Source organism: Oncorhynchus keta, chromosome 28, assembly GCF_023373465.1.
Source record: "Oncorhynchus keta strain PuntledgeMale-10-30-2019 chromosome 28, Oket_V2, whole genome shotgun sequence".
Classification (NCBI taxonomy): Eukaryota; Metazoa; Chordata; class Actinopteri; order Salmoniformes; family Salmonidae; genus Oncorhynchus; species Oncorhynchus keta.
The window spans coordinates 28,268,914-28,288,735 of NC_068448.1; the positions used below are offsets into that span (position 1 = coordinate 28,268,914).

The 19,822-nt window shown below is 42.2% G+C and overlaps 1 protein-coding gene across 1 annotated transcript; it reads right to left on the reverse strand.

The window, feature by feature from the left end:
- Window positions 1-34: 34 nt before the first annotated feature.
- On the reverse strand, window positions 35-17,770 carry LOC118360958 (transmembrane protein 240-like). The gene is made up of 4 exons (XM_035740568.2): window positions 16,893-17,770; window positions 16,429-16,535; window positions 8,421-8,629; window positions 35-2,739 (listed from the first exon to the last, which is right to left on the reverse strand). The coding sequence occupies exons 1-4, from the start codon at window positions 16,947-16,949 to the stop codon at window positions 2,585-2,587; spliced, it is 528 nt and encodes a 175-aa protein (XP_035596461.1). The 5' UTR covers window positions 16,950-17,770; the 3' UTR covers window positions 35-2,584.
- Window positions 17,771-19,822: the final 2,052 nt, after the last annotated feature.

Sequence of the window (19,822 nt, forward strand, 5' to 3'; positions counted from 1 at the left end):
ATTTTTCAATTAAAGCACTTTGAAATTGTAATGAAAAGCGGTATAAAAGTTTCATAATTATACTTTCAGTTTAAGTTGGATTTGCAAGTTCTTAAGTATATGGGAAATGTAATGGTTACAGGGGTGACCGGTTGTCTGGAAGATTGGAAACAATAAGAAAATGGCAACAGATAAGACTTTAGGCCTGTATACATCTCATGAGCAAATTAACTAGGTTGGTTGAGCATCATGTTACATCAATCCCTCTTAACATGTCTGAGAAAATATCTTTCCCTTACATTATTTTCCATGTGAGGCGCAAAGGCTCACAAAGCAACATCCAGGTATTTTAGCATTTGCAAGTGCAAAATCAAAAAAGAAAAGGAACAGGTGCCCATAAGGTAATAATATATAACCACACAGCATGGTCTCATAGACTAGATGTAACATAGTAAATCTGGGACACTCAAATTAGTATGATATGTTACATTTGGTATGATTACTTAAGGCAAAAACTAAAATAGGCTGGTTGGTCGGTGTGAATGTGTGGGTGTATAATGTGAATGTCTAGTGCATTGGAATCTCATCACGGACAACTTTAGCATTTTTGCAACTTTTCAACTACTTCCTACTTATTAGCTACTTTGCAACTGCTTAGCATATTAGCTAACCTTAATCCTTTTAGTTTAATCTAACTCCTAACCTTAACCCCTAGCCTAGCTAACATTAGCAATATATATGTTTTGAAAATGTCTAGCATATTGTAAGTTTTGCAAATGGGTACCACATTGTACATTTAGCAAATTCTTAACATGTAATAAGAATTGTAATTCGGGAACATATCATACAAAGTGAGTGATGGATATCCACAAATGAATACATACCATGTCAAACATAACATCATACTAAATGAAGTGTCTCGGATTTACACACAGAATAATACAAAATGCTCCAAGACCAGGTTGAACCACAGAGGAAATAAAAGCTACAGATTGAACCTCTACTTGCAAAGTTTTTACATTCATCAACATCAAACTGATTTTGTAGATCATGGTATCCCGAATATCTGCATATAAAATATAGGATGAGAGGATTGACCACTGACTGATTTCAAATGTAATTCATATACAAATTTCAATGCGTAATTATACAAACCACAAACATGTGTAACAGTTAGTCTGTAACAATGTGTAACTACACTGTAATTACTGTACCTGCCTATGTAAGCACAACGTTTAAATACCTAGATATTAAGAATGCTTATGGAAAAGTGGTGTTGATCATTTAGCAAAATGGACAAATGTCACACTATCCCTTTAATCTTATTTTTAAAAGTCCCAGACATACCAGAAGTAGCCTCTCTGAGGTTAATTGGTGTTCATGAAATCACATTTCTATTTCTTGATTAATTAAACCACAATTAGGTTTACTGCATGTGGATGGCATATACTAAAATATTAAATTGAACTGAACAGTTGATTTACATTCCATATTTCCTGTTTAAAAACATAACCGCTCACAAGTACAACCTCTAGGAATTATTTTTTTTCTCCATACATACACTGTTCAATGGTATGGTTACCAATGTTGAGGCAATGACACATTCAAACGTCAGGGGTCACTGTTGTGCTTCAATGGCACTTTTAATAAAACAGACATTTTATCTTCACAACAGCAATGTCTGGACAGAGAGGGAGAGAGGGACTGGGTGAGGGTTCCCACTGCTTCTAGGCTGGTTGCTTTTGAGTAAGTATGAAGGAATTGGATGTAGCAAAGTGGGAAGTGCTATTGGACACAATATTGGGAAGACGAGGGAAGCACTGAACTGTCTCCGTCTTATCTTGACTGGCAATTCATTTTCTACCTTCTCATAAATAATAACAGTGCAGAGAACCCTAACCACAAACGTATGCTCCCCTCCCCCTCTTATATTTACAGGTAAAATTAATACATTCATTTAATTCACTAGGTAACAAAACAAATTAATCTGTTTTTAGCAGACATCACACTGTTCACTTCCAGACGGCTGTCATCCTCCTCTTTCCTACGCTCCGTTTATCCTTCCATACAGCCCATCAGCTCTACTCGTAACACTTGACTCACCACACTCACGAACAAACCTACCCTGTGTTCCCACTTCCCCATATTTAGAAGTATTTACAGAAGCAGCAATCTAAACTCCCCATCATAAAATCTTGAAACCCACCCCTATCCATTTACCTCCCTCCCACTTTAGAGAAATACCCTCCCCATAGAGATTTTTTTAAATAAACACTGTGCCCCCCATCATCGTACCCTGTTCTAAAAGATCATGCCAAGTTTCAACAATGAACACAGAACATTTTTCTATACAGAAAGCACCCTTAAAAATGCTTGTTTTTCCTTCCTACCTCAATGGTGGACATGGACATAGACAAGATTTCAGTGACGACTATCTTCTGCTCAAGTTTGGATTGGTGGGTGCTGACTTGTGTCAGGGTCATCGTAAGAAAGTTTCGGGCCAGGTGTGTTATGAACAGTCGGAGGGCAGTTTTCCAGTGTCTCTGAGGCAGCAGTTGGCCTTGGGGCAGTTTGAGGGGCTGGAGGGGGGATTCTTGTTTCAGAGTCAGAGGTGGCGTGGGCTGGGGTGGCCGTTGTGGTAGAGCTTCTGCTTGATGTGGACCATGTTGCCAGTGGAGTCCTCCAGCTGTCTGAGCTGGGCGCGTCGACGCAGATCTCGAAGGTTACAGAATGAGGGGAGCCATGACCAGGAAGGGGTGTCTGGGGGACAAGAGGAGAGAGGGAGGTTGTTAGAGGAGTGAAGAAACATGTATCGTGGGGTAATAAGAGAATGGGAGTGCATTTGGTTAGGTTTATTAGATGCCCAAAATGTCCTTGATGCTCCCATCAACCTAATCCTTGGTAGTACAATAGTCCAATTACAGAAACACATTTGTTGCCCACACATTCATCTGCCAAACATAGAATTTTACCCATACTGAACGTGGTACACTATATATATAAAAGTATGTGGACACCCTTTCAAATTAGTGTATTCGGCTATTTCAGCCACACTTGCTGGCAGGTGTATAAAATCGAGCACACCGCCATGCAATCTCCATAGACAAACATTTGCAGTCGAATTGTTACGTTCGTTGAAAGGATCGGACCAAGGCGCAGCGTGGTATGCGTACATTCTCTTATTTAAAAGACTGAACACCGAACAAACCAACAAAAATAACAAATGAAACGTGACGCTATACAATATAGTGCTGGCAGGCAACTACACATAGTCAAGATCCCACACCAGAAAGTGGGAAAAAGTCCTGCCTAAATATGATCCCCCAATCAGAGACAACGATAAACAGCTGTCTCTGATTGGGAACCATATTAGGCCAACATAGATATACAAAAAAACCTAGACTACCCACCCGATTCACACCCTTACCTAACCAAAATATATAGAAAATAGAGATATCTAAGGTCAGGGCGTGACAAGAATGGCCTCAATGAAGAGCTCAGTGACTTTCAACGTGGCACTGTCATACAGTGGGATGCCACCTTTCCAACAAGTCAGTTCATCAAATTTCTGCCCTGCTAGAACTGTACCGGTCAACTGTAAGTACTGTTAATGTGAAGTGGAAATGTGTTGGAGTAATAATGGCTCAGCCGCAAATTGGTAGGCCACACAAGTTCACAGAACTAAATTGCGCAGCGCGCGAACATCGTTTGTCCTCAGTTGCAATACTCATTACCAAGTTCCAAACGGCCTCTGGAAACTTTACCATCTGGCAGTCCGATGAACGAATTTGGCGGATGGACGAGTTTGGCGGATGCCAGGAGAATGCTGTAAAGTTTGCTCAAGGAGGAATAATGGTCTGGGACTGTTTTTCATGCTTCGGACGAGGCCCCTCAGTTTCAGTGATAGGAAATGTTAATGCTACAGCATACAATGACATTCTAGACGATTCTGCTTTTCCAACTTTTTGGCAACAGTTTAGGGAAGGCCCTTTCCTGTTTCCGCATGACAATGCACCCGTGTGAAAAGAGGTTCATACAGAAATGGTTTGTCGAGATCGGTGTCGAAGAACTTGAGTGACCTGCACAGACCCCTGACCTCAATCCATCAAACACCTTTGGGATGAATTGGAATGCCGACTGCGAGCCAGGCCTAATCGCCCAACATCCGTGCCCGACCTTAGTAATGCTCTTGTGGATGAATGGAACCAATTCCCTGCAGCAATGTTCCAACATATAGTGGAAAGCCTTCCCAAAAGAGTGGAGGCTGTTATAGCAGCAAAGGTGGGACCAACTCCATATTAATGCCCATGATTTTGTAATGAGATGTTCGACGAGCTGGTGTCCACATACTTTTTCTCATGTAGTATATGTACGTTTCAATTTATATATCCTGTTATACATTAATATTAGCGACTTGAAAAAATCATTTTGGATTTCTTTCCCCAAGCATATGAGTGTGAGGTAAAATTTGTGGAGGGATTTGTCTAGATGGTGAGGCCCGCTGAGATGGGAGAGAAACAGGAGGGAGAGCCCCAGACAGCACTAGCAAATGTCCCTGCAAAAGGTTGGGGGGGGGGGAGTAGCTGGAAGAAGGGAGGGAGGAGGGAGTTATTTATAACTGTGAATGGGTATGAAATCCACAAGGACTGTTCTGAAGGGTATCCAAAGGAAACGTCAGAACGAGACAGGTCCTTCTCATTTCAATAAAAGGATGAGAGATGGAGATGAGTCAGGAGACAATTGCAAATGGTAATGTAATGCGGAAAGTGGGGTGAGGGCAGAAATGTTAAGGTCTTTCTACGGAGGGAGGGAAGGTGGTTTTGCCAAGTCATAATTTTCCCCTTTTGTTATCATATTTTGTTACCCTATTTTGCTAAATCAAATGTCTTTCCACCGATATCACTGGTGCCAAAGAATATGAATCAGTTATTCATGAGAAATAGACAATAAGAAAGGAATCATCCCTTTCCAAAAGGATGCTGTATAAACAAAATGGATAGAAAGGGGGGATTCAATAACTGAATGGAGAGCATATAGGGTATATAGATATAGGGTATATAGATGGAATTAGAAAAAGCAAAAGGAATCAATGTGCACCTCAATGTAGTGTGTGTGTTTGTGTGTGTGTATGGTGTGCATGTTTCTACCTCGCCCGCCATTCCAGCTGCTCTCTTTCACTCTATTAATAGCTCCCGAGAAGAGAGGGTGTGTGTGTGTGTGTGTGTGTGTGTGTGTGTGTGTGTGTGTGTGTGTGTGTGTGTGTGTGTGTGTGTGTGTGTGTGTGTGTGTGTGTGTGTGTGTGTGTGTGTGTGTGCGCGTGCGTGCGGCGAGAGAGTGTATGTGGGGGTGGGGATGTGACAGTATCTGCACCCCCCTCCTTCCTTCCCGCTCCATCAGCCTTACCTTCACTCCCCTTCTCAGGGAGGCTAAACGAGTCTGACCCGCCATCAACGTCACAGCCAAACACCGGTGAAGGGGCATTCCTTCCATGCACAAGGATTCCAGCACAAAGTAAAGCCTAGAGCCACCCTTCTATACCTCGAGGGAATCATTTGAATGTATAATCTGGGTATATTTTTTTATGTTGATGTTATGCACAGAATATCAAATGGGTTGATTCTGTGCTGCAAAGCTAAACCAGTTGTTTCTTTGCCTAATACTACTAGAATCACAATCTAAGACTGGCAATATATGTATGCTTCAAAGTACCAAATTCTCTTTTATCATCAAGAAAAATATGACATGCATCAAAAAATTATGGCATTACTACTTTTAATTTAGTATTTTCAGGACAAAAATAATGTTATACTGTTTTTTAGTACCCCATCTTTGTGTACTGGTTTCATATTAATCGAAGGTAATTAATTGGCCATCTCTTTCATTTACACTCACTAGACATTTTACACCTCTATTTTCTGACCGTAAAAGCAGTCATCCAGGTCACATCACCTACATTAGCATTGTCTTATATCTAAAGGATCCATGCCAGCTACAAAATATAGGTCAGTTCTGACATTGAGAGCTGCACAAGATAAAGCTTAGCTGACATAATTGGAATGTTCCGACACTTATATAAGAATACTGGATAAATGATTGAATCAGGAGTAGGAGTATGGACAAGAAGTCCTCTAATGTGTTCACATTGGCATAGTCTCGCCCCCAGTGAGGTCTGGCTTGCTAATCTAACATTGGCAAGACTTGAGACATTGTATATCTTTGTGGTGTATAGACAAGTGCCCTCTGTATTACGGGTAGGCAATCTTTGTCTCAGTCAATTAGCATGTACTAAACACATGACATCTGAGGGCAGCAATATTCATACACTGCTCAAAAAAATAAAGGGAACACTTAAACAACACAATGTAACTCCAAGTCAATCACACTTCTGTGAAATCAAACTGTCCACTTAGGAAGCAACACTGATTGACAAAACATTTCACATGCTGTTGTGCAAATGGAATAGACAACAGGTGGAAATTATAGGCAATTAGCAAGACACCCCCAATAAAGGAGTGGTTCTGCAGGTGGGGACCACAGACCACTTCTCAGTTCCTATGTTTCCTGGCTGATGATTTGGTCACTTTTGAATGCTGGCAGTGCTTTCACTCTAGTGGTAGCATGAGACAGAGTCTACAACCCACACAAGAGGCTCAGGTAGTGCAGCTCATCCAGTATGGCACATCAATGCGAGCTGTGGCAAGAAGGTTTGCTGTGTCTGTCAGCGTAGTGTCCAGAGCATGGAGGCGCTACCAGGAGACAGGCCAGTACATCAGCAGACGTGGAGGAGGCGGTAGGAGGGCAAAAACCCAACAGCAGGACCGCTACCTCCGCCTTTGTGCAAGGAGGAGCACTGCCAGAGCCCTGCAAAATGACCTCCAGCAGGCCACAAATGTGCATGTGTCTGCTCAATCAGTCAGAAACAGACTCCATGAGGGTAGTATGAGGGCCCGATGTCCACAGGTGGGGGTTGTGCTTACAGCCCAACACCATGCAGGACGTTTGGCATTTGCCAGAGAACATCAAGATTGGCAAATTCGCCACTGGCGCCCTGTGCTCTTCACAGATGAAAGCAGGTTCACATTGAGCACATGACAGACGTGACAGAGTCTGGAGACGCCGAGGAGAACGTTCTGCTGCCTTCAACATCCTCCAGCATGACCGGTTTGGCGGTGGGTCAGTCATGGTGTGGGGTGGCATTTCTTTGGGGGGGACGCGCAGCCCTCCATGTGCTCGCCAAAGGTAGCCTGACTGCCATTAGGTACCGAGATGAGATCCTCAGACCCCTTGTGAGACCATATGCTGGTGCGGTTGGCCCTGGGTTCCTCCTAATGCCAGACAATGCTAGACCTCATGTGGCTGGAGTGTGTCAGCAGTTCCTGCAAGGGGAAGGCATTGATGCTATGGACTGGCCCGCCCGTTCCCCAGACCTGAATCCAATTGAGCACATCTGGGACGTCATATCTCGCTCCATCCACCAATGCCACGTTGCACCACAGACTGGCCAGGGCCAACCGCATCAGGAGCATGCCCAGGCATTGTAGGGAGGTCATACAGACACATGGAGGCCACACACACTACTGAGCCTCATTTTGAGTTGTTTTAAGGACATTACATCAAAGTTGGATCAGCCTGTAGTGTGGTTTTCCACTTTAATTTTGAGTGTGACTCCAAATCCAGATCTCCATGGGTTGATATATTTGATTTCCATTGATAATTCTTGTGTGATTTTGTTGTCAGCACATTCAACTATGTAAAGAAAAAAGTATTTCATAAGAATATTTCATTCATTCAGATCTAGGATGTGTTATTTTAGTGTTCCCTTTATTTTTTTGAGCAGTGTATTAGTTTCACTATGCCTGTACTTTACACACATAATTATTCCCCCTCAATGGAAACAAAGTAAGCTTTTTCCAATTTCCTTCACCCACTAATTACCTGCATAACGTCTTAATTCCAATCCATGACCACAACACACTGCATACAGTACTGTACATTAAATATCTTGTGAGATGATTCATTTAGCCTGGAACACACTTTTCCATTTTCCCCCTATTAAATTAAAAAACAACTGAGCCCTTATGTCCTCAAGTTCTGTAACGTTTCCCATAACCATCACTTATAGCCAGGTGGGTTGGGCTATCCACCCACCCAAGGAAGGTCAACAGCAGCCTGTATGTCAATTCTGGCCATTTGCACACCCATGTCACATCCCCACGAAAATATGTAGGAGTAACACTGATCAACCTCATATAATGTAGCAGTCAAAATATTAACGCCAATACCACTTCACTCACCATCTCTCTTTTCGCGGAGGTGGGAATCAACAAAACAATACTTCTCTCATCAGATTATTGAAAACATTTCTGCTCATTCTGAGGCACATTTGTCAGGTCATGTCAAACTTTTCCCAGTCAAACGGATCAAGTCTCTTGTTGACTCACCATAGTAGCGGCTGGCCCTCAATGCCCTGACAGCACAGTGCAGCACTCCATCCAGCCACAGTAGGAGCCAGCTGATACAGAAGCCCAGCAGCAGCCCCAACATCAGGTCCATCTCCTGCTTGGTCACGCTGTCACTGACAAAGTAGTTCTCAGACGAGTCCACCAGAGAATGGTCCCCATCGTAAGGGATCACATAGTGGACATGATGCCTGGAAGAGACCAAGCTGGAGGTTAGAAGGTGTTAGTGATGGAGGGAAGGACAAGGATAAAGATGAGATGGGGCAAGGGAGGTGAAATTAGGGGGGTGGGTGATGAAATTTGGATAAATAGCAGGAATTCTCATTACTAATTTGGTACAAATTGGAGAATAGAAAGGCATGCTGGTGAATAGAGAATAATTCATATCTAGAAACATGCTTGAACATCAGTGGAAACAGCTGCGATATGAATATAAATATCTCATTCCCGTTTCCAATTCCAAATAAACACCAGAGTATTATCAAAGCCTTACATAACAGCATACCTCACGTTGCTCTCAAAGGTAGCCTACATCTCATACAATGAGAACCTGTGGTTCACAAGCAGTGATCTGACAAGCTAGCAATTGCTGGTGCCAAATGAAATTACTGTGGATAAGGCATCAGGCCTGATCCTCAACACAGGGGCCCCTCAGGGGTGTGTGGTTAGTCCCCTCCTGTACTCCTGTTCACCCATGACTGCGTGGCCAAACATGACTCCAACACCATCATTAAGACAGCTGACGACACAACAGTGGTAGGCCTGATCACTGACAACGATGAGACGGCCTATATGGAGGAGGTCAGAGACCTGGAAGTGTGGTGCCAGGACAACAACCTCTCCCTCAACGTGAGCAAGACAAAGGAACTGATCGTGGACTACAGGAAAAGGAGGGCCGAACAGGCCCTCATTCACATCGACGGGGCTGTAGTGGAGTGGGTCGAGAGTTTCAAGTTCCTTGGTGTCCACATCATCAACAAACTATCATGGTCCAAAAACACCAAGACAGTTGTGAAGAGGGCACGACAACGCCTTTTCCACCTCAGGAGAGGGAAAGATTTGGCATGGGTTCCCAGATCCTCAAAAAGTTCTACAGCTATACCATCGAGAGCATCCTGACCAGTTGCATCACAGATCTGTATGGCAACTGCTCGGCATCTGACCGTAAGATTCTACAGAGGGTAGTGCGTACGGCCAATACATCACTGAGACCAGATTTCCTGCCATCCAGGACCTACAGTATATACTAGGCAGTTTCAGAGGAAGGCTGAAAATATTGTCAAAGACGCCAGTCACCCAAGTCATAGACTGTTCTCTCTGCTACCACAAGGCAAGTGTTACCAGAGCGCCTAAGTCTAGGTCCAAAAGGCTCCTCTACCCCAAGCCATAACACTGCTGAACAATTAATCAAATGGCCACCAAGACCATTTGCATCGTCACTTGACCCCTACCTATATGTACAAATTGACTAACCTGTACCCCTGCACATTGTATCCCCTGTATATAGCCTCGTTATTGTTATTAAAAATATATATATTAAATGTTTTACTTTAGTCTATTTAGTAAATATTTTCTTAACTTTATTTTCTTATAACTGCATTGTTGGTTACGGGCTTATAAGTAAGCATTTCACGGTAAGGTCTACTACACTTGTTGTATTCGGTGAATGTGACAAACACAAATAGATTTCATTTAGTTTGATTCCACATGCACTTAAGGTAGGCTCAGGCAGCATTCAAGCTCAGGTGGCCTCATCTGTCTATCTGTTCCATTAAATGTTTATGCTAAGAGGATAAACATTTTACGTAAAATTAGTAGCTCTTATTTAAGAGCATTTCCATTGCAGTAAAAGACAACGTGGGCTGCGTCTCAAATGGCACCTTTTCTCTACATAGTGCACTACTTTTCACCAAAGCCTGAATGCAGCCACTGTGTCACTCACTTTCCATTGGCTTAATTCAGGGGAGTCATGCACCCCCAAAATCTGACAGGCCACAAAGTAATTGAGGATGTCTGGGGGTTGATCCGGAGACTGTAGTTGGAGAATATTGGAGAATATTGGATTTTTAAAAGACCTGAAATACTGTAGCTTTTTCCTGCAATCTAGAGCCATAATCATTATGCTTAATTCTATGTAAAAAAAATATGTCTATTTTTTTGCATATCTAAGCATATCTCTTGGGCTGTCTGTATCCGCCTGACTGACATAAAATTGTGGCTAGTAGTATTAAAGAGAAACAACGACAAAAACGATTATACGGTGCATTCTGAAAGTATTCAGACCCCTTGACTTCTCCACATTTTGATACTTTTGTTACAGCCTTATCCTAAAATAGATTAAATACATTTTTCCCTCATTAATCAACACACAATACCCCATAATCACAAAGCAAAAACAGGGTTTTAGATTTTTTTGCAAAAATATAAGATGCTATTGTTGACAGTGCATGTCAGAGCAAAAACCAAGCCATGATGTCGAAGGAATGTCCGTACAGCTCCAAGACATGATTGTGTCGAGGCACAGATGTGGAGAAGGTCACCAAAAAAAATCTGCAGCATTAAAGGGCCCCAAGAACACAGTGGCCTCCATCATTCTTAAATGGAAGAAGTTTGGAACCTTCCTAGAGATGTCTGTCTGTCCAAGCTTAGAAGTGTGAGAAGTGCCTTGGTCAGAGACATTACCAAAACCCCATTGGTCACTCTGACAGAGCTCCAGAGTTCCTCTGTGGAGATGAGAGACCCTTCCAGAAGGACAACCAGCTCTGCAACACTCCACCAATCAGGCCTTTATGGTAGAGTGGCCAGACGGAAGCCACTCCACAGTAAAAGGCACATGACAGCTCACTTGGAGTTTGTCAAAAGGCACCTAAAGGACTCTGACCATAAGAAAAAAAGATTCTCTGACCTGATGAAACCAAGATCAAACTCTTTGGCCTGAATGCCAAGTGTCACGTCTGGAGGAAACCTGGCACCATCCCTACGGTGAAGCATGGTGGTGGTAGCATCATGTTGTGGGGATGTTTTTGAGCGGCAGGGACTGGGAGACTAGTCAGGATTGAGGCAAAGATGAACAGAGTAAAGTACAGAGAGATCCTTGATGAAAACCTGCTCCAGAGCGCTCATGACCTCCGACTGGGGAAAAGGTTCACCTTCCAACAGGACAATGACCCTAAGCACACAGCAAAGACAACACAGGAGTGGCTTCGGGACAAGTCTCTGAATGTCCTTGAGCGGCCCAGCCAGAGCCCGGAATTTAACCTGATCAAACATCTCTGGAGAGACCTGAAAATAGTTCTGCAGCAATGCTCCACATCCAACCAGAGTTTGAGAGGATCTGCAGAGAAGAATGGGGGAAACTCCACAAAAATACAGTTGTGCCAAGCTTGTAGCTTCATACCCAACAACCCTTTAATTGCTCACAAAGCAGCTTCAACTAAGTACTGAGTAAAGGGTCTGAATAGTTATGTAAATGTGACATTTCAGTTTTTATTTTTATATAAGATCAAGGGGTCTGAATACTTTATAAATGCACTGTGATAAATATATATACAGTATATACACTGAACAAAAATATAAACGCAACATGCAAAAATTTCAACGATTTTAATGAGTTATAGTTCATATAAGTAAATCAGTCAAATTAAATAAATTCATTATGCCAGAATCTATGGATTTCACATGACTGGGCAGTGGTGCAGCCATAGGCCCACCCACTAGGCAGCCAGGGCCATCCACTGGGGAGCCAATCAGAATTAGTTTTTCCCTACAAAAGTGCTTTATTACAGACAGAAATACTCCAGTCATAGACTGTTCTCGCTACTACCGCATGGCAAGCGGTAGCGGAGTGCCAAGTCTCGAACAAAAAGCCTTCTCAAACTGTTTTTACCCCCAAGCCATAAGACTCCTGAACAGGTAACCAAATGGTTACCTGGACTATTTGCATTGTGTGCACCCCCCCAACCCCTCTTTTACACTGCTACTACTCTCTGTTTATCTAACATGCATAATCACTTTAACTATACAGTCATGTACATACTACCTCAATTGGCCAGACCAACTAGTGCTCCCGGACATTGGCTAACCGGGCTATCTGCATTGTGTCCCATATATGCATAGTCACTTTAACCATACCTACATGTACATTCTACCTCAATAAGCCTGACTAACCTGTGTCTGTATATAGCCTTGCTACTCTTATTTTCAAATGTCTTTTTAACTGTTGTTTTATTTCTTTACTTACACACACACACACACACACACACACACACACACACACACACACACACACACACACACACACACACACACACACACACACACACACACACACTTTTTTTTCTCCACACTATTGGTTAGAGCCTGTAAGTAAGCATTTCACTGCAAGGAATACCTGTTGTATTCGGCGCACGTGACAAATAAACTTTGATTTGACTTTTGACACCTACTCACTCAAGGGTGTGTCTTTATTTTTACTATTTTCTACATTGTAGAATAATAGTGAAGACATCAAAACTATGAAATAACACATATGGAATCATGTACAGTAATAACCAAAAAAGGGTTAAACAAATCAAAATATATTTTATATTTGAGATTCTTCAAAGTAGCCACCCTTTGCCTTGATGACAGCTTTGCACACTTGGCATTCTCTCAACCAGCTTCACCTGGAGTTCCCACACATGCTGAGCACTTGTTGGCTGATTTTCCTTCACTCTTCAGTCCAACTATCTCAATTGGGTTGAGGTCGGGTGAATGTGGAGTCCAGGTCATCTGATGCAGCACTTGATCACTCTCCTTCTTGGTCAAATAGCCCTTACACAGCCTGGAGGTGTGTTGGGTCATCCTGTTGAATTACAAATGATAGTCCCACTAAATACAAATGGGATGGTGTATTGTTGCAGAATGCTGTGGTAGCCATGATGGTTAAGTGTGCCTTGAATTCTAAATGAATCACCGACAGTGTCACCAGCAAAGCACCCCCACACCATCACACCTCCTCCTCCATGCTTCACAGTGGGAACCTCACATGCAGAGATCATCAGTTCACCTACTCTGCGTCTCACAAAGACACGGAGGTTGGAACCAAAAATCTCACATTTGGAACTCGTCGGACCAAAGGACAGATATCCACCAGTCTATTGTCCATTGCTCATGTTTCTTGGCCCAAGCAAGTCTCTTCTTATTATTGGCGTCCTTTAGCAGTGGTTTCTGTGCAGCAATTTGACCATGAAGGTCTGATTCACAGTCTCCTCTGAACAGTTGATGTTGAGATATGTCTGTTTGTCACGTTCGTCTAATGAATTAACGGACCAAGGTAAGTAGAGCTCCATATATTTATTAGACAGTGAAACTTAGAAAAAACAAAACAATAAAGAATAAACTAAACGTGACAATGCAGTGCAAACAGGCAACTAAACATAAACAATATCCCATAACCCACAGGTGGAAAGAATGGTACTTAAGTATGATCACCAATTAGAGACAACGATAACCAGCTGCCTCTAATTAGGAATCATACAAATCACCAACATAGAAAATAAACCTAGAACCCCACATAGAAAATATAAACTAGAACAACCCCCCAGTCACGCCCTGACCTAATCTACCATCGGAAATAAAAGCTTTCTATGGTCAGGACGTGACACTGTTACTTGAACTCTGTGGAGCATTTATTTGGGCTGCAATTTCTGATGCTGGTAACTCTAATGAACTTATATTCTGCAGCAGAGGTAACTCTGGGTCAGCAGAGGTAACTCTGGCAGTCCTCATGAGAGCCAGTTTCAGCTTTGCGGTTAATGGCTTTGCGACTGCACTTGAAGAAACTTTCAAAGGTCTTGAAATTTTCCGGAATGACTAACTTTCATGTCTTCAAGTAATGATGGACTGTTGTTTCACTGCTTATTTGAGCTGTTCTTGCAATTATATGGACAAATAGGGATATCTTCTGTATACCACCCCTACCTTGTCACAACACAACTGACTGGCTCAAACACATGAACACGGAAAGAAATTCCACAAATTAACTTTTATCAAGGCACACCAGTTAACTGAAATGCATTCCAGGTGACTACCTCATGAAGCTGGTTGAGAGAATGCCAAGAGTGTGCGAAGCTGTCATCAAGGCAAAGGGTGGCTCCTTTGAAGAATCTCAAATATAAAATATATTTGGATTTGTTTAACACTTTTTTGGTTACTACATGATTCCATATGCATTATCTCATCGTTTTGCTGTCTTCACTATTATTCTACAATGTAAAAAATAGTAAAAATAAAGAAAAACCCTTGAATGAGTAGGTGTGTCCAACTTTTGACTGATACTGTAAAAAAATGTATAGGACAAATCTTAGGGGTCAAGTACCCCTGTTCCTCCTATGGGCATGACACCTCTGGCTTAATTAAAGACAATGACAAGCAGAAGTGTGTTGGAAACAAAAGTGCAATTGTTGGGGTCTAGTTTAGGACTAGATGTACTGTATTCCCCGGGTACAGAAAGGTAACAAGCACAAGTATGAAAATGTATAATTAATTCAAAGCTAAGAATATTATATGCATTGCACATTGAATATTGAGTAGGAGAGGATTTATCAATATTTAAAAAAGACTTCAAATAAACCACACAAAAAACATTGCAATGATAAACGGCATAAATTATGTCACTAGACATAATTGGCATTATTTTTTACAAATGTGTCTCTACAATTCTTCTAAAGGCATATATAGGCCTAATATAGCATTACTATGAGAATTTATTGAAATTAGAGGGAGTGAGAGAGAGGCCCTTCTCCAAATTTTGGCCAATATTATTTTATGATGACAATCCTGATCTTAGTGACACTTCATGACCCATATCTCAGGTTGTTGAACTGTAGGCAGTCAAAAGAACAGTATTCATACAGGGCCAAGACCTGCTACAATGTGACTATGCAGTGATATCACATCAGCAGGGCAACTCAGAACAGATTTTCCTGTCCTCAGTGAATGTATTAGATCCAAGCAAGTTAGGAATTCATTTGACTAAGATTCTGCACTGACCAAGAATAGCCCAGCACTTACAAAATGTTGCAATATGTATGTGTTCAGACTCAGGCCTCAACTTGTCTTTATCCAGGGCGTAATATCCTAATGAAGTCGATAGGTGTGTATCTATTGGATCAGAGGGCTCTTATTTTAAAACCTGGCACAACACTGTTGCCATACCCTTGGGCAAGCTACAGCACTTAACAGAAATAAAATAAAATAAAACTTCCAAGACCAAGGGCCCAATTTTGGTTTACAGTTCCTGTATGTGAGTCTCATTGCCATTATTTAATGTTTTAAAACACACTAATTGAAGTAGTAAGGAGCCTAGACCACCAATCGACAGAATATGAGGCTACATATAACTGATATAGGCCTAATCACAACAGTAATAAATTATCATTAAACTAGGCCTAGTTGTTTTATGTTTCATTCCATTTTCAGCCTTCATAATACGGGTTATAAGTAATAGATCAATGTATATATAGGCACATTCTCACAACTGGTTCAATATAGGTATAGGCTAGCCCTAATGTCCTCTCTCCAACAACATTTCCTCAAATCTAAATATTTTAAATTATTCCTTAGCCCATTCCTCATAATTCATAACATATTTATGGCTCACGTATGCAGTAAAAGCCAAATAACTGAATAAAGCTTAAAAACACCGTCACAAGCTAGGCATCGCAAAAATAAGGCTTTCCTTCGGTTAGACAACACGCATACTCGAATAAAACCATAGTCGACATTCATTGGGTACATTTTCAGGAGATTATGTCTATGCATGGAGCATGTTTGGAGGCTTATTAAAACGAACAGTTCAGCAGGAGAAATCATTCGAGAGGCCTATTGATCGAGTATGAGCCTATGTTTAGACGGGTAACATAGCAGCTATCTTGACTCTATAGGCTACGCTTTAATTTCAAATGTTTGTATACATCCAAACGAATCACTGTATGCTATTTTTTTTTACCTTCCACAGTTGCAATGACAGACGCGGTCTTCCCCTCGTAGATGCGGTAAGATGTAGTTGTGAAAGCGATCCAGTAGTGCGTTCATGTCCATTAAACAGGCAATTGCCTGCAAATAACCATTCGAGTCAACTCACATGACAAGCACCATTTCCAACACAGCACCGTTATATGACCTGGCATTAGGCTACAGTCCATATAAGAGAAATCGAAAAATACATTTGGAAACCCACTTTGCAACCCTCGTTCTAAAATGTTCTTTAGATTGTTTATTTATGATAGCCAAGGTATGTATGTAGGCTACTGTCTCAAGTCATCATTATTTTCAGTGATATCAAATGTGATCTGTATGCTATTTGTAATAGCTATAGCTACATTATTAGTCTATAGACTACATACGTTAAAAAAAACGTTGTAGGCGTTTAACACACACGATGGGGGGCACAATAAAAAGCAAATATCTTACCATTACAACTGAAGCGCCAAGAATCATAAAAATCATGGTGGTTGTGATCATATGCATCAAAACTTCCAAACACGCCGCCGTTCTCGAGCCTTCTCTACCTGTCCCGGGATGAGACGGTCATTGAGGCGCCCTTACTGCACCGGACTCTCAGTCCCTCCAAACTTGCCAGAATAGAGCGCAATTATCAGGTGCAGGGGGTTGAGCTGGCCCGGTCTCCCTCTGTCCCCCTTTTGACACACGCACTCACGGTCTTCACAGTCTATGCTACTCCCCATCCAGTAATGCGTCGATTTGATGGCGCGGACCGGGTCGTGGACGGTTTTGCGTTCGGTGCCGCGTTTGCTGCCCCTGGAACGGCGAAAATAGGGTGCTGGTGGAGAGGGTGTCCTAGCCTGATTACTAATGCAATTATGTTATTTTCACGGCAGCCTACGTACCGATCTCATTTTTTTTAATCGCAGCAAACAGGAGAACGGGTGAGCCGGTCGTCTCACGGGGATGTCCCTGGTTATTTCCCTTCCTCCAAGACAGCACTTCATTAGTTATTATAAATAAGATCCTCCTCCATCGATGGTAGCATTTAATTACTCCATTCAGATTTGTTCAATAATTGCGGTTGCGCTTTTTAGGCTACATCAGTCGTTGTCTTCTTACATGTAAATAGCTTGATAACATCGATGTCAAGACGAATCGAGATGAAGATCCAGTCGGAACCGGAACAACCCTACCCTCAGCCCAGTAAAGATCAGGCAACGGCAGCTGCATCAACGCCCGGGGCCAGACACGCATGATTATCCCACCTCGTCTTAGCCATCAAGTCAGGAGCATCCACTATCCCTTTTCGTGTGTGTGTGAGAGAGAGAGAGCGGGAGAGAGAGAGAGAGAGAGAGAGAGAGAGAGAGAGAGAGAGAGAGAGAGAGAGGGGGGATTGCATTTCTCTGTGAAACACTCAGAGACATTCAAGCAAATCATTCCAAGAATATGCGCTATGGTTTAACATATATATTTCACCCGCTTTACTGATCACCCCCTCCCCTTCGTCATACCGGTCTCTCGCTCTATAGTCTCTCCCCCCTCGACGTTGCAGTTCATTTTCGGATTCTGTGCCATTTCGCTTCGCTGAATTCCTGATTGCGGCCAACTTCTCATTGGCTGGCACTGTGTGATACAAGATTGCACCTTATGCGCTTTTTGTACCAGCCTTTAAAAAACGACTGCTTTTTTAATTTACCCGCATTACAACCGGTAAATAAATGAAGGTTGGGTTTTGATTGGTGATGTCCATTTGCCCACTAAGGGGGTGAACGACTGCGGTCATTGCTCTCTATCCTATATCACAGACAGTGAGACAGACCTACCCAGTAGCTCCAACTGTTTACATAAGACAACACGTCGCACATTTTTTTACTTGATAAATACGGCACCAAACACCTTAGTTAGATGTGAAACGGAACAACTAAAACATACTTGGCAAAAAAGTCTAAATTAATTACAGATTTCTAAAATGATCTTTGACTCATTTCGGAGATTTTGAGGAAATGAAATAAGCTTCAACTTCTCATGGGGGACAAACATCATTAACCAAACCCGGAATCGGTCAGGATACACACCTCCAAGACTTGAATCTCGTTTTTCTAATGAGCAACATAAAAACACGTGCCAATCGGCATGTTCTGTGGATCTTCAAGGCAAAAACGCGAACTTCTAGCAACACAAAGATTGCAAGTTTGAATCTCATCTCAAACCATGTTTCCATCAACAGTTTTGATGCGAGTAAAGTCATACTGTAAATGATTATTTATAATTTGTTCTTTTGACATGGTGGGATCTTTGTGTGTTGGTCAAATTAATTATGCAACAAATGGTGGTGGAAACACCTTTATGCATAAACACTGATATAACCATCAAAAGTCTTGGAAAAACTTGTCAATAATCAACTGACTGGCTTTATTGATGTCTATAGTATTGTCTCAGGTATGCAATCTGGTTTCCGCTCAGGTTATGGATGTGTCACTGCAACCTTAAAGGTTCTCAATGATGTCACCATTGCCCTTGATTCTAAGCAATATTGTGCTGCTATTATTATTGATTTGACCAAAGCATTTGATATGGTAGACCATTCCATTCTTGTGGGCCGGCGAAGGAGTATTAGTGTCTCTGAGGGGTCTTTGGCCTAGTTTGTTAACTACCTCTCTCAAAGAGTGCAGTGGATAAAGGCAGAAAATCTGCTGTCTCGGCCACTGCCTGTCACCAAGGGAGTACCCCACAAGGCTCAATTCTAGGCCCCACGCTCTTCTCAATTTACATCAACAACATAGCTCAGGCAGTAGGACGCTCTCTCATCCATTTATGTGCAGATGATACAGTCTTATAATCAGCTGGCCCCTCCTCGGATTTTGTGTTAAATGCTCTACAAGCTTTCTTAGTGTCCAACAAGCTTTCTCTACCCTTAACCTTAACCAACAAGCTTTCTCTACCCTCTACCCTTAACAGCAGAGATAGCCTGCAGAGTTCTGTTATACTATCCAGGTCTGTGCCCAAACAATTCGAGCTTCTGCTTTTAAAAATCCACCTTTCCAAAAACAAGTCTCTCACCGTTGCCGCTTGTTATAGACCCCCCTCGGCCCCCAGTTGTGCCCTGGACACCATATGTGAATTGATCGCTCCCCATCTACCTTCAGAGTTCGTACTGTTAGGAGGACCTAAACTGGGAAATGTTTAACACCCTGGCCGTCCTACAATCTAAGCTAGATGCCCTCAATCTCACACAAATCATAAAGGAACCTACCAGGTACAACCCTAAATCCGTAACCATGGGCACCCTCTAAGATATCATCCTGACCAACCTGCCCTCTAAATACACCTCTGATGTCTTCAACCAGTATCTCAGCGATCAGTGCCTGCGTGCGTACTGGGTCCGTGTTCAAACG

What these genes read in the sequence shown, in the direction of transcription:
- LOC118360958 (XM_035740568.2), bottom strand. Translation starts at nt 16,949, where the DNA reads ATGCATATGATCACAACCACCATGATTTTTATGATTCTTGGCGCTTCA. An exon ending in TGTCATTGCAACTGTGGAAG is followed by an intron (nt 8,630 to 16,428) that starts GTAAAAAAAAAT and finishes GGTCTCTTCCAG; the next exon opens with GCATCATGTCCACTATGTGA. An exon ending in GAGGGCCAGCCGCTACTATG is followed by an intron (nt 2,740 to 8,420) that starts GTGAGTCAACAA and finishes CTTGTCCCCCAG; the next exon opens with ACACCCCTTCCTGGTCATGG.